General features: G+C 39.2%; 1 protein-coding gene across 28 annotated transcripts in view; it reads right to left on the reverse strand.

Annotated features, from left to right (window-relative positions):
• Fhos (Formin homology 2 domain containing) overlaps nucleotides 1–15,658 on the reverse strand; it is a 395,727-nt gene that overhangs the window by 301,198 nt on the left and 78,871 nt on the right. For 25 of the 28 annotated variants that reach the window (XR_010854734.1, XR_010854738.1, XR_010854735.1 and 22 more), the window contains 2 exons: nucleotides 2,227–2,398; nucleotides 792–893 (listed from right to left, as the gene is read on the reverse strand). Coding sequence is in view for 18 of the 28 variants with exons in the window: in XM_067112895.1 (XP_066968996.1) it covers nucleotides 792–893; nucleotides 2,227–2,398 (274 nt within the window). In the remaining 10 variants the exon portion in view is untranslated. The remainder of the gene's footprint in view (nucleotides 1–791; nucleotides 894–2,226; nucleotides 2,399–15,658) is intronic. The other 3 variants (XR_010854741.1, XR_010854742.1, XR_010854739.1) reach the window with 1 other exon arrangement.

The raw sequence follows: 15,658 nt of genomic DNA on the forward strand, positions 1-15,658 counted from the left end.
AGGAAGCACTGCGTGTTTAGAGCGATTAACAATAGTTATAAAGATTCTCCAATATTCAGCCTATGTTCCCGTATACCTCTGACAATAATCAGAGCTTTTCTTTAGGAAATTCCATGGCGTTTATCACTGAAATTAGACAGGGTTAGATTAACGCAGTGGTTCTCAACCTGGGGGGCGTCAGCAATTTCCAAAGGGGGGGGGGGCGCGAGCCCTAGGGAAAAATTGAAAATTCTCTAATTATATTCGTTATTCTCTCAACAAGAGTCGCTAAGAAGCAGTGTCAAGTGTCTCACTAATTCATTCCCCAAAAAATAAAAACACCCTTTCTCTTTTTTCTTTTCATTTTCCTTTAAATCTGGGAGGGAATTTTACTCACAGATGCAAGGGGGGCGTGGAGGGAAGGACCAACTCTTAGAGGGGGCGTGGTAACAAAAAGGTTAAGAACCACTGGATTAATGGATGTTTTACTAACCGTATAAATTAGTTATGGCATGTCACTAACATTAACGTTAAAGTAAGCTAAACTAGAAAAACAACCATCGTTTGAGCTTTGTAACAGGGACCACACTAAACAGCTGAGACTGAGTCTTCTAGACACTGAGTACACCAAATCAACATAGAAGCACCTCGACAAAAAAGTTTGTCTCTGGCGGGTGCTTCCAGGACGTGAGCTGTCACAATAGCGCCACTAAGTGTCTCGTATTGACGTAATTCACCAACACGAACACCACAGCTAAGGGGACGTTACTGCCACTGATCTAATAAAAGAGTCTATTGAACGCGTTTGGTACCTGTACTGGTGCGAGTACTCGGCGGGGAGTACCTGTCCCTGAATCTACTCGTGTATGTCGAGGATATCGGGCTCTTATAGTAGGTGCTGCTGCTGCTGTAGCCTACGGTACAGCAGGCGTTCAGAACAACGACGAAATTAGTTGTAGAGTTTGCATGTGGAAGACACATCTACCGTTCTTACACAGAAGTGAACATAAATGCGTAACTTTTCTCTAAAATAATATTTTGCTATTTCAGGTATATGTTTATTACTGTCACCTTCCCTGTATTTAATAGATTTTGTCTTTTTAATACCCACAAGACTAATGAAAAAGTTTTATATAAAAAAATTAGTTGCATACAGCTCTGAAAATATAATTCGTACTGAGACTGTAACCTCAAATCGTGAGCAAACAAATTGGCCCATGGGTAAAACTTCGCTAGTGATCAATCAAAAGAGAGAAAAAACAAATAATCTGACGCTTGCAATGATCAGTGCAACGGCTGAAACTTTGGGAAAATACCCCAGCACTTCCTTTAATACGTTCTTGCCATCTTTACTCATAATCGAATTCGGTTCTGAAAGAGAAAATGAACGAGTAACGGCAGGAAGAGAATAATCAACATTCTTTCCTGCGATACTTATTCGTAAGTGAATCGAAGACGTGACATCAAAAGCCTGACTCGAGTCCAGTCTCCAAAACTGCATACGTGGAAACTGGACTTGGGGAAAGAAGGCGTGTAAGGCCTCTGACAATAATATTTTAAGTAATTGTTGATCGCGATTTTACAATTTTGTTTCACTAGTTGGTGAAAGGGCGGGTTCTTTCAAGATTTCTTTTTAATAGCAGAATTATCCACGTAACTATTGATAGAGTTTTCACAATTTTGTTTCATTAAGTACTTCGTGAAAACGCGGGTTCTTTAAAGAATTATAAACAAAAAAATTTACTGATTACTTTACTATTGCAGAATATTAATCCATTCTGTTTCCTTCGTAACCAAACTGTGCTCTACAATTTTAGAACATCAAAAAGAATTTTGAACGAAGTATATTGCTTAAAAAAATATAAAGTTTAGTATACAAAGAATTTACCAATCATCTTTTTCAAAACATGCAATTCACATAAACCCCATTTCACCCAAATGACAGAATTCAACTTGAATTTTTCTATAGGTGTCAAATAGTCCCAGATTTACTAGAATAGATAAAAGTCATAAAATAATCATCAGAAACTACCTTATGCAGATTCTACATACTATAAACAGTTTACCTCACACTAAAGGGAGAAAATATATATAAAAATGAAAACACCGTTCAAAGAACTATGAAAAAATATTCTAATCAGTAAATACCTACAGTATAACACAGCTTACAGTATAATGCCACAGTTCAATGACTGGCTTATCAGAAAAATTCCAACTCGAAGCCACCATCGGCGACCACGACCTTACCTGATCCGGACCCGTATCCCCGGTTGGTATCCGATCCGGATCGGTCGAGTGAGGCCTCTCGGCTCAGCGCTGCCCGGTACGATACCGTCGGCACTGCGTTCGTGTCGCGACTGGAGGAGGTGGTGGCCGAGGTGCCATATCTTCCGGTGGTGCCGTAGGATGGGGAGCTTAGCTGAAAGACGAATTGGGGATCGTTAGCATTTTTAGACGAGGAAGAGATGGAGGAAGCCACTGAATGTGACTCTATTGTAATCGCCAATTGACTTTCATTTTGATTTTGCATTTAGAATTATGGCTACAAGTTCTTGTTAGGAATTTTGAAACTACCAGCCATGACTTTCAATTTGATCCTGCATTAAGAAATATGGGCATAAATTTCTTGTTAGGAATTCTGAAACTACTTGCCATGACTTTCATTTTGATCTTGCATTTAGAATTATGGGTACAAGGAGTTCTTGTTAGGAATTTTGAAACTACTTGCCATGACTTTCATTTTGATCCTGCATTCAGAGTTATGGGTATAATGAGTTCTTGTTAGGAATTTTTAAACTACTTGCCATGACTTTCATTTTGATCTTGCATTCAGAATTATGGGTATAAATGAGTTCTTGTTAGGAATTTTGAAACTACTTGCTATGACTTTCATTTTGATCTTGCATTCAGAATTATGGGTATAAATGAGTTCTTGTTAGGAATTTTGAAACTACTTGCCATGAGTTTCATTTTGATCCTGCATTTAGAATTATGGCTACAAGTTCTTGCTAGGAATTTTGAAACTACTTGCCATGACTTTCATTTTGATCTTGCATTTAGAATTACGGCTACAAGTTCTTGCTAGGAATTTTGAAACTACTTGCCATGACTTTCATTTTGATCTTGCATTTAGAATTATGGGTACAAGGAGTTCTTGTTAGGAATTATGAAACGTCAAGAGATTGCAAGAACCGCTGCGTCATTTCTGCTGTTAATAAGCGTGACTCATTTGCTGTCAGGCTATGATAAACTGCATCTACTAATAGCCACTTGGAGGAGAAGTATGGACCTCTTCACTGGCAGAGAACCATCGCTTAAATTATTTGATTAATGACTGATTACATAAAATAACGGAGACAAACAAACTAATGTGAAGCATAGGAAAGCAACGCAGCTGGGAATTTCAGAGCGGCAGTGGGTCACAATGAGGCGTGAGAGGTCACTGGATTGAAAATAAATAAATAGTTTTATGTGCAAACAGTTTATTATCCTTAGTTTAGGAATCTGACAAGCATTTCGAATTATGCAAATAAATGTTCAAAATTTGTAGAGTTCTAACGATTTTTGGTGTGTATATATATGTATAGACCCCCTGGCCGAGAGAGAAAGGTTTTTGCGATCTGTTAAAAAGCCCGATGTGCCTCTTAATGAGGCAATCAGTAAATTAGGTACTTTGTGGTTATACGTCTGTGGTTAGTTTCAACTTTGTTTTCAACTAATTTTCCCACATGGGCGTTATTATTATTATTATTATTATTATTATTATTATTATTATTATTATTATTATTATTCAGAAGATGAACCCTATTCATAAGGAACAAGCCCACCAAAGGGGCCACTGACTTGAATTTCAAGTTTCCAAAGAATATTAAGAAGATACCCCACTCAATTATTAAAAAAGAAAAAAAATAAATAGATTAACAAACAGATAAAAATATACTGAAACGCAAGAAGAATAGTTTTAGGGTAGCAATGCACTGCACCTTCGCTTGAACTCCTGAAGTTCCATGGGTGAATATTAGCTAGAAACCAAGGTACCATTGTTTTGAAGAGTAAGTTAGGTTAGAGAGGCTGTGCAAGTCTCAAAATAGTATCTCCAGATATGAGACGGAAAAGAAAGCTTTCTTACTGTCCTTCTATCTTTGCAATTAATACACGAACTGCCACAAAGAAATTTCCAGTAGATAAAAGAAAGATCCTTCACTTTTTCCTTTACAGTTAACATACAAAATGTCACAAGGAAATTAACAGTAGATTTAAAAGAAAGGGATAGAAATAAAATAAAACAAAACCCCTCTACGAAAAATGAGTTAAGAGATAAACGTTCGTAAGTGTTCCATGCCCTGCTTATCACGTCCGCAACAAATTAAAAAAAAAATGTTCCTGTTTCATCAATACTATTGTAAAAGCAGACCAAAGAATTGCGAATTTTAATACAAATGTGGAAGACAGTTGAGCCGGGTTAAGAATAAACAAGTAAACAAATGCGCCAAAGTTTCTTCGGCGCAATCGAGTTCTCTGTACAGCTGCTGCAGCGTATTATCAAGGCCACCGAAGATAGATCGATCTTTCGGTGGTCTCGGTATAATGCTGTATGAGCGGCAGCCCATGAAACTCTCAGTCGGTCGTGGTGGCCTGTCCTCTATCGTTCCCAGGGGCACGATTCTGACTAAATTTAACCTTAAATAAAGTGAAAACTACTGAGGCTAGAGGGCTGCAATTTGGTATGTTTGATGACTGGACGTTGGATGTTCAACATACCAATTTGCGGCCCCCTAGCCTCAGTAGTTTTTAAGATCTGAGGCCGGACAGAAAAAGTGCGGACAGAAAAAGTGCGGACGGACAGACAAAGCCGGCACAATAGTTTTCTTCTACAGAAAACTAAAAACGTTTGTTTTTGAGGGAAATTTGAAGAGAGGTTAACCATTGGTTGGGGAGGAATCCTTTAAAATCAAGACATCTAACATCTAGTTTATCTTTCATTAAGGAATACGAGTATGTGATTCAGGCATAAAGCCAATCACTGGGACCCATAGGGTCATTCAGCGCTATGACGAGAATGACTGAAAATGGAAATTATATAAATAATGAGTTTATAATAGACATTCTAAAGGTCAACGTTAAAAAAGGTAAAATCGAGGAGATTTAATTTCTAATGGAGTTAAAACTTCCATAAATAAGAAAAAAAGACATCTTTATAAAATCATAAGATATTTTCATGAAAACCAAAACCCTTTAAAAACTCAAAACAGGGATCTTTCACCAAGATCAATGATCTTCTTGGAGAAATGATTCACAGCCGTCCCACCAAGAATTTAAGCATACATAATTCTCTGGATCTTGATTTATCATGATTTATGAGTAACCTCTAACATTTGGGGCATATTAAAGCTAACGGTATGTTCGGCAATTTAACACGCGTATATTAATCAAGGCGTTATCCTTCAATCTCACGATTCATTGGACAAAGGTAATGTTTACCAGGTTACTGAATGCTCCTTAATTTCATTCGATTATCTCATCTAGCTAAGATTAAGACAAATTTGATCCGTTCGTCTGTTCCCTTTCTTATGGATAGGGAGAAGAATAGGGGGCTAGTGAACATGTATACTACAATAACCCAGAAGCTAATGGTTCTGCCTTTAATGTATGTATAAAAAATATCCTAAATATTTTATACCCGAGACAAAAAATTATTAACTGGTTAACTTGCACAGACGATGGTTGTGGCAAAAGAGACTTGCACACGCCTCTGTAAAGGCAGGGAAGTTAAACGCAAAGTCAGCAAAAACCAAAACCTCTCTCAACTGAGGAACTAATTTATTGCTCATCACCTATTATTTTTTTAATTTCCTCCTACCGAAGTCAAATCATCTTAACGGACAAAACAAAGCATGTATAATCTATTTTGATTCAGTGCAAGCAAGAGCTGAGAATTACCTGGCCTAATATGGCCATACAATTACAAACAGGCGACCTCCCTCAGAAATAACAGGGTGTCTGAGGGATGAGTCCTCTCTGCATCACACAAGTACCACCACTGACTAAATTTAGACCAGACGTGGTCACACATGACGTCCTCGTTCTGAAACTAAGATGCTTTAATATTTTCTGTTGTTTTCATTAAATAAACCACTAAGTAACAGGAGGAATACACACTGTTGATATTTTCAGAGATGCTAAAGAGTAAACAAGAATCGTTATTCCCTGATTAATCAATGACAGGCTGTCATACCCGCAGCACGCAACTCACATTCTGACTGAAAATTGGAGCCACCATGTTGCTGCAGAATTATTCCACCACCAAAATCCCTCAGCCTCACACACACACACACACTTCTCCTCCCCCACCTTTCGAAGATAACTGAGATAAGTCGCAAGGGTTTATTCTTTATATATATTCAAGCTCTGCAACCCCTTGCCCTCACCGGCGTAGCAGCCTCCTCACCCATTGTAACTCATCATGCAAGAGGGCACGCCGATCCCCACCGCACCCGGGGGGCTTATGGCCCCCCCTCTTTCGAGAGATGATGCACATTAGCGCCCACACGTTGGCAGCAGGCTTCGACTTCGCCCTCGGTTTATGTTGGCTGATGACGGCAACGTATTCGAACGCATAACACCAAAAAGAAAAAAAAAAAGAAAAAAATTACGAACCATACAGAAATTAGAAGCAGCCAGTGACCGACCCATGAAACACCATCACGAAAAGGTGATAAGAGGACACAGATGAGAAACATGCTTCGTTTCACGTCTCATTACAAATATAGCTGCATTACGAAGCTGTGAATCAAACGGTACTGAAAACTGGATGTTCACGAAATACTGAAGGTCGAAATCAAGGTTGGTTCCAATCTTCAATGGACTCTTAAACTTCGCCCTTCTAAAGGCTACGAATTTCGAACCGAGGTGACTGATCGAACTGTTGTTTCATGAGCGCCAGAAGTAGGAAAAGGCAAAACAATCAATGCTGTTATAAAAAGTATCTGGTCTTGGTATTGATGCGACGCTACCAACAAATGCCCAAATGACTGAAATGAATAGGAATTTCCTTCACTTGACAAATGGAGCCATTTTCTTGAGAAGAGACTCAACTTTCCTTGGAACGGAAACGCCTTTTCACATTCAATGCGTCGGTCATGATTTGCTTATTTAAGGGTTTTCCTCGTGCAATTGCCACATGAAGTTAGGAACTTTGGATTAATCAGTGAAATAACCAGTGAGAAAATGTATCATATGTGTCACACTGGAACGGGAAGCAACGGAAATAACATTGTTACACGAGTGTTTGTTTTTAACATTAATATATATATATATATATATATATATATATATATATATATATATATATATATATATATATATATATGAAGGCAATACTACGAAGGAAAGTGAAACAACGGAGTGGTGCTAGGCCCTTTCGACTTACGGTCCTTTACTGCTAAGTAAAGGACACTAAGTCGAAAGGCCTAGCACCACCCGTTGTTTCACTTTCCTTCGCGGTATTGCCTTTATTTTTATATTCATCACGTTCCATACTTTCGTGATTATATATATATATATATATATATATATATATATATATATATATATATATATATATATATATATATATATATATACACATATGATTCATCTCTCACTTTCATAACAAAGGACTCGCGCACAACAAATGGTGCACGATCTGCTCCAAACCTGCAGAAAGAATCGCATCTGCCCAGAGAGTGAATAAGCACCAACCCCAAAACATAACAAAGCAAATTCCCACTCGATACGACAACAATTACAGAGTTCACGTCATGAGGGAAAACTTTGCAATCTCATTGAATTCGCTGCATTTGGCAATAGCCCGACTCTCGTCGTCCACTGCGTCAAAGAGAGAGAGAGAGAGAGAGAGAGAGAGAGAGAGAGAGAGAGAGAGAGAGAGAGAGAGAGAGAGAGAATTTTCTAGGCGCTATAAGGGGCACAGTAGTCAGACCAAAGAAATGCACCTGCAATGGGCAGATACCTGGCGACTGCCCACAAAGGCTAAGTGAGATTGTTTAGAACAATCTATCGGGATTTTGAGTTCAGAATTTTCTTTTTTATGCGTGGTCCTGGAGCAGAGAGAGAGAGAGAGAGAGAGAGAGAGAGAGAGAGAGAGAGAGAGAGAGAGAGAGACTGTAATTCCTGAGCACTGCGATCTGCGAGAATCTTGCAAAAGGACTTTCTGCCAAAAATACAGCAGAAACTTCAAAGTATTTTTTTTTTAAACATTACAGAACCCCTTTGGCAGAGCTTTCCCACAGGGCTTAGGACCCTCCACGTAAAAATAATTTCTATATTTACCTCTACAGAAGTCTCTTACAAAATAGAACTGCGTGCTGTTTATCTGTCCTGGCAATTCTTTACCCTTTACTGTTTCCTTAAATTCGATTGTATATATTTGTTTCGTCCTGTTTTCAATTACTGGCTTCATTCACATACACATACATATACACATACACACAAATTTTATACATATACATACATAAATATATATACATACATATATACGAGAATATATATATATATATATATATATATATATATATATATATATATATATATATATATAATATGCAAGAAATGCATTCTTGGCAAGCTGTCTTTTATATGAGGAACTGTCATAACTCCTAACATGTACAGAACAAATCTCAACCATGACACTTGGGTACTTCTGGCTGACCTTATATAGGTTACTGGCAACAGAAGGAAAACATATATAAAAAAAAATTGTCATTGATTCATAGAATAGTTTCTCATAATCTCTCTTTGGAGACGACAGAGCTTTTCGAAAACCGAGTCGGGAGAGAAGTCTTCTGTACCGAACGTGTATTGGTCCTCTTTAATATGAGGTTTGTCGAAGCGCCTCGAATGATCTATTCTGCCCTAAAGTGGAAAACTGCAGTATCTGCAAAATTTCCGAAATTGAGATATGCCACCTATTGGCCTCCTGAAACACTAATACACAAGTTACTGCACTCTCAGAATGATTCTTCAATGCTTTCCACCAGTATTCAGGGGGTCCCATTTGCAGTATCTGCTAAATCAGCAGTAAGGGTGGGGAGTATCTACCATTTTTCTCAGTTTTGTATTTTTGCAGACACTGCAGTCTTCCATTTTAGGGCAGTGTGGAGAAGGACAGATCACTGCAGAATAGAATAGAATAGAATAGAATAGAATAAAATAGAATAGAATATAGGTTTTAGGCCAAAGGCCAAGCGCTGAGACCTATGAGGTCATTCAGTGCTGTAACTGAAATTGACAGTAAAAAGGTTTGAAAGGTGTAACAGGAGGAAAACCTCAAAGCAGTTGCACCATGAACCAATTGTTAGGAGAGGGTTGAGGACAGTAAGAGGAAAGAAACAGACTTTGAACGGAGGTACAGTAAAAGGAATGAAAGGGGTTGCAGCTAGGGGCCGAAAGGACGCTACAGAGAACCTGAAGTAACGCCTACAGGGCACCGGACGAGGTGCACTGACAGCTCTAACCCCGCCCGCGGGGGGACCTCTGCAGAGACAACGGCCCTCACTTTCAGTACCTGCGCAATTCCGGCGACTTGTTGCTCCACCGGGATTTTCGAAATAGCCGAGTGTCTCCCGTGGGCGTCCCCGCACTTTCAAGTCACGTGTCGGGAACTTTTGGCCGGGAGTTGTCGGATCTGAAGTACTGCACACAAACATTTCGAAAGATTTCCCCATTTTTTTTCTTTTCTTTCTTTCAACGCGCTGATTCTGTTTATCCTTTCGTTTATCCAATGTTTTCTGCATCACAGAGCAATGTTATTTCTGTTTATCTCTTCCAATTCCGATCAGCTAAGAGTGTGATGATTTGCTCTTCCTTATGGAATGCCTTGAAGATATTAATCGCCCACTCTGCTGTAATCCACTGGCTAAGAAATAAAATGTTTCTTTTAAACAAAAAGTCAAAGAATGAAGTTTTAATTGATCTTTACCTAAGCTGAAAAGTGATAACCGTGTTATAAAAAAAAACCCTTCATGTAAAAATATCATAATAGAAAGTGAATGTCCACCAGAAAAAAAAAAGTGCCAACATATCTAATAATTTGACATCCAGACGGGTCTGGGAGTTGGTGGGTGGGAGTGTGGATGGGTTGGGGGCGGGAGAAACCTTCTGATCTCACCTCCCCGAAATCGTACCCACCTTATCCCTACCTTAAAGAAAGGTGAGGAGAGAGAGAGAGAGAGAGAGAGACTCCTTCCCTCTTTTACGAGCAGGCGACACAAACAACATCTGGCAGAAGTTGGCACCAGAGAGGCACTGCACTTTCTCTCTCTCTCTCTCTCTCTCTCTCTCTCTCTCTCTCTCTCTCTCTCTCTCTCTCTCTCTCCTCCCTGTTACTACCATTTTAACCCCCCATTTCCTTTCATCCTTTTTTTTCTTAGACTCGACGACAAAGTAAATTCGTTCGGCGAGACAGCTTTTAAACATCGAGAGGATTAAGATGAAAGGCACTTTGCAAGGATGTCGGGGAATAAAGTTGCATGATGAGAGTCGGATGTCCGTGCACGCTCGTATATGAGAGAGAGAGAGAGAGAGAGAGAGAGAGAGAGAGAGAGAGAGAGAGAGAGAGAGAGAGTCCAAATACGCAGACTTCTCTCACCACATCTACTGAAGTTTGATGGTAGCCTCGTATACTTATGAAAACAAAGAATTATACGAGCGTTTAAAAGGTGACAAAGTAAAATCGAGAATGACCAAGAAAAAATAGCCAACAATTAGACGATTTTGTGCTTGTGTATAGTGAAGATTTGTATAGTGCTGCTTCCTTCAGTAACATATTTTGTCATATTTCAAAAATTTTGCTTTACAGGGCCAGTCAGTGAGACAACGATACCTTCGAGACATTCTTCAAGACAAAGTTGCTCTTTGTTTGAGACATTTCTCATACAGGGGTTGCGGATACCCCTTTCTTTATTAAGATGAAATAAAAGGCAAATCATATATATACAAAAAAATCCTGCCTTTCCAGATCTTCTTTTGAAAGAGGAAGATGTCCTCTCTCTCTCTCTCTCTCTCTCTCTCTCTCTCTCTCTCTCTCTCTCTCTCTCTCTCTCGTACAGGCACTATCTCGTCTACTGTTCCGCTGAACTGAAATAGTCCTCCTTCTTCTCATGAGATCTCGTGACACCCGTCAGGACATCCATTCCCACAATCATCTTGCTGAAAATAAACAGGATTCGGACTCCTTTAGAAGGATAGTATCCAAAATAATAGATGTTCGGGCTTCTAAAGACTTTAGGGCGTCCTGAAAATTCAATAAACTTCAGTTTTCAGTTGCATGCATAAAAGAATATTCTATCACCAGTTCAGGTCCGATTAACAAATCAGAGAGAGAGAGAGAATCTTAACTAGCTCGTCTTGCAGACATGACACGGCCTTGAAAACACTGTGCATATGATCTACTGACCCAGATCCCCTCGTTTAAAAAAAAAAGGAGACAGTGTTTCCCGTCTGAATCTTAAAACCGAGAAAACAGTTTAGGCTGACTGGAAAAGCAGCTACGCAGTCAGTCACCCAAAACACAACCACCCCCTTCAGACAAGGGGGAGGGGGGGGGGGGGGAGGGTGGAAAGAAAGGTTTTGACATCAGCGATGTAAACAACGCGTCTGAAGACTTTTCCGTCCGGAGGAAGCCATCGCGCCTATAATTAAACGCGGCATGTGCGAAGGCGAATGTAACTATAGCATTTGTTTAGGGAAGTAAGAAAGACGCTGCATTTGCGAGTGTAGCGGGTGCGTGGGCTTCGTGTCGAGGGGGTAACTGGCCTCGGGGTATATTGGCTTTAGCTGTTGTTTCTGAAAAGGTATTTGGGTCAGTCTCCTGGCCAGCCGAAGCCCCCTGTCCCTCAACCCCGCCCCCGTCTGGGCATCTCAGACATACCCATTACCGTCAGTTATTCAATATTCAACCGCTTTCAAAACTCAAGTTCGACTTGTGGACAGCGTCTTCGCGTCTGATCGAGGTGGGCACTTTCACATACGAGACATCGTTTATCTCGGAACAGAACTGAATAACGAATTTGGCCAAAGGCCAAGCACTGGGGGCTATGTGGTCATTCACCGCTGGAAGGGAAATTGAAAGCAAGAAGGTTTGAAAGGTGTGATAGGAGGAAAACCTCAAAGCAGTTGCACTATGAAACAATTGTTAGAGAGGGTGGAGAGTCAGATGTAAGAAAGGATATTGGAAAGGAGGTACAATAAAAGGAACGAAAGAGGTTGCAGCTAGCGGCCGAAGGGATGCTGCAAAGACTCTCAAATAATGCCTACAGTGCACCACGTGAGGTGCACTGACGGCGCTACCCACCCTCACGGGGCCTTATTTATTTCGTTTGAAGGACATTTCGAGTTCCGTAATTCAAGTTTTCGTTCCATGCATTCTCCCCAAGCATCTTGTGGTCACAGCATGTTAATAAAGCGAATATACAGATGTAATGCAAACTTTTCTGATTACTGTATCCTTGCATAAAAATTCTAAACTAGATTTCACTTGTCTTGCGTTGGAGAATGACACCATAAAACATCCTAGACAATGAGAGTAAATAAATGAGTTTTGATAAAGGTTAAATACTCCATGGCACGTTCTTTTTTGATAAAGGTTAAGTACTCCATGGTATGTTCTAATAAAAGTTAAGTGCTCCAAACTATTTCTGATAAGAGTTAAGTATTCCAAACTATGTTCTGGTAAGAGTTAAGTACTCCAAACTATTTCTGATGAGAGTTAAATACTCCAAACTATGTTCTGATAAAAGTTGTAAGTGCTCCAAACTATTTCTGAGAGGTGTTAAGTACTCCAAACTATTTCTGATAAGAGTTAAGTACTCCAAACTATGTTCTGATAAAAGTTGTAAGTGCTCCAAACTATTTCTGATAAGAGTTAAGTACTCCAAACTACTTCTGATAAGAGTTAAGTACTCCAAACTATGTTCTGATAAAAGTTGTAAGTGCTCCAAACTATTTCTGATAAGAGTTAAGTACTCCAAACTATTTCTGATAAGAGTTAAGTACTCAAAACTATGTTCTGATAAAAGTTGTAAGTGCTCCAAACTATTTCTGATAAGAGTTAAGTACTCCAAACTATTTCTGATAAGAGTTAAGTACTCAAAACTATGTTCTGATAAAAGTTGTAAGTGCTCCAAACTATTTCTGATAAGAGTTAAGTACTCCAAACTATTTCTGATAAGAGTTATAAGTGCTCCAAACTATTTCTGAGAGGAGTTAAGTACTCCGAACTATTTCTGATAAAAGTTAAGTACTCCAAACTATTTCTGATAAGAGTTAGGTACTCCAAACTATTTCTGATAAGTTAAGGACTCCAAACTATTTCTGATACAAGTTTAGTACTCCAAACTATTTCTGATAAGAGTTAAGTCCCCCAAACTATTTCTAATAAGAGTTAAATACTCAAAACTATGTTCTGATGAGAGTCAAGTACTCCAAACTATTGCTGATAAGAGTTAAATACTCAAAACTATGTTCTGGTAAAAGCTAAGTACTCCAATCCACAAGACCCATAAAGAAAACTCACCTTTCAGCCCCAGATGTTTAAACGCAAAGTACAATAGGAAAGATACGGAAAACACAGTATGAATCACGATAGGTTTCGCCTCGTTTAGACATCTGCAAGAGGAATGGGCCATTTTTTCCTTGCACCGGACTTGTACGCTTTTAGTCACGAGTGAATAAAAAGTTTATCTCTAAAAGGTTTAGAGGGACGAATCTGATATTAACCCACAAATACTTTAGGATGTGACGACGCAGCAAATGTGACGAGGTTTTTAAATCTTACACATTTCAATTTACTATAGAATAGGAATACTATTTAATAAAAAAAATTCAGAAACATGAAAATACCCAAATTTAAATATACGTAAGTATGGTGTTCAAGTTATGTCAACTGAATCGCGATATTCAACATTAAAACAACGATCACTCTAAAACAATAGATACTTAGGATCAATGAGATTACAATGAAGCGGAGAATAATGAAATACGCAAGACAAGGGGTGTCTAGCATAGCTACAAAAGTCAGTGCCAGCTTACAAGAAAAGAAAAAATAAACCTTTCTGGCGCACACGTGAGCTTCTTTGTCAATATTAGAAAATTAAAGAATAAAAAAAAAGTAAAAAATGGAGCAAGGACTTCCACTGAGTTTTACTCTGTATCAAAACAGGGTCTCAACATAATTTCATTTGCCCTTACATTTTATATACATACATACATACATATATATATATATATATGTATATATATATATATATATATATATATATATATATATATATATATATATATATATATATATATATATATGTATGTGTGTGTGTGTGTGTGTGTGTGTGTGTGTGTAATGAAAGAGCAAATAAGGGTAGAGTGAGGTCCCTTCGTTGATATAAAATGAAACTTAACTGCCTGAACAGGTTACAGGTTTTTTTTACTCTTTAGATAACTTTTCAAGTGTCAAGTTTCATTTGTGATTTTTCATCAGAGCGTCATTGGGAAGGGAGAGACGCTGACTGACTGGCGACACGCGATGAATAACTTCATTCATTTTCTCAGGAAGGTTGAGTCTAAAGCATGAAGTTATTTGAGAAATATCTGAAGAAATTAAAGCAATACGATCTATCAAAGAATCTGATACTTTTGGTGGCCAAAGTAGTGTCTATCTCGCAAATCGAATGATAGTGTTATTAGCATTAATACAAAGCTATAACAAGTAAACACTGCATCGAGTTGTCTGTCCGGTGGTGGCCTCAGCCACGGCCCATAAAACTCTTAGCCCCGGCCGATGAAACTCAGCCAGGGTCCGGTGGTGGCCTGTGTTGTTGGTATACCTATAGCGCTGCCATACGCACGATTATGGCTAACTTTAACCTTAAATAAAATGAAAACTACTGATGCTAGAGGGCTGCAATTCGATATGTTTGATGATTGGAGGGTGGATGATCAACATACCAACTTGCAGCTCTCTAGCCCCAGCAGGTTTTGAGATCTGAGGGCGGACAGAAAAAGTGCGGACGGACAGACAAAGCCGTCGCAGTAGTTTTCTTTTACAGAAACTAAAAAACAGAGAGAAACAAAACGAAGCAAAATGGGAGGAGGAACGTTGAATTGCAACGTCCGAGGAAGACTGAGAAGAGAACAGGAAGGAATAAATTCCACCTTTCTTGGAATGAGAAAAAAACCAGGAAACTCAAAGGGGAGGAACGCTAAAAGGCAGCGTCTAAGGAGGACTTAAGAAGAGTACGAGAAGCCACCTTTCCCCAGCAGTCGAATCCAAGACCTCTCTCTCTCTCTCTCTCTCTCTCTCTCTCTCTCTCTCTCTTCTTCCACACCCCACCTGAAATCACACAGCCGGTAATTCAAGACCCCTGATGAAATGTGAGAGAGAGGCATCAACCTTTCGCGCCGCGACTGGCGGAAACGAATAGCATAGCCATCCGTCTTTTGGATTTATGCCCGTCTCTGCCCCAAGCAAAGGGAGAGAGAGAGAGAGAGAGAGAGAGAGAGAGAGAGAGAGAGAGAGAGAGAGAGAGGCGTCCCGTATTAATGGGGAAGTCATAAGATGTCAAGTGACGTCACGGCAGAAGCAGTCTTGCCAGATATCCTGATAATTCATTGTGAACCGAAATTGGGG

The sequence above is a fragment of the Macrobrachium rosenbergii genome, chromosome 12 (assembly GCF_040412425.1).
Source record: "Macrobrachium rosenbergii isolate ZJJX-2024 chromosome 12, ASM4041242v1, whole genome shotgun sequence".
Classification (NCBI taxonomy): domain Eukaryota; kingdom Metazoa; phylum Arthropoda; class Malacostraca; order Decapoda; family Palaemonidae; genus Macrobrachium; species Macrobrachium rosenbergii.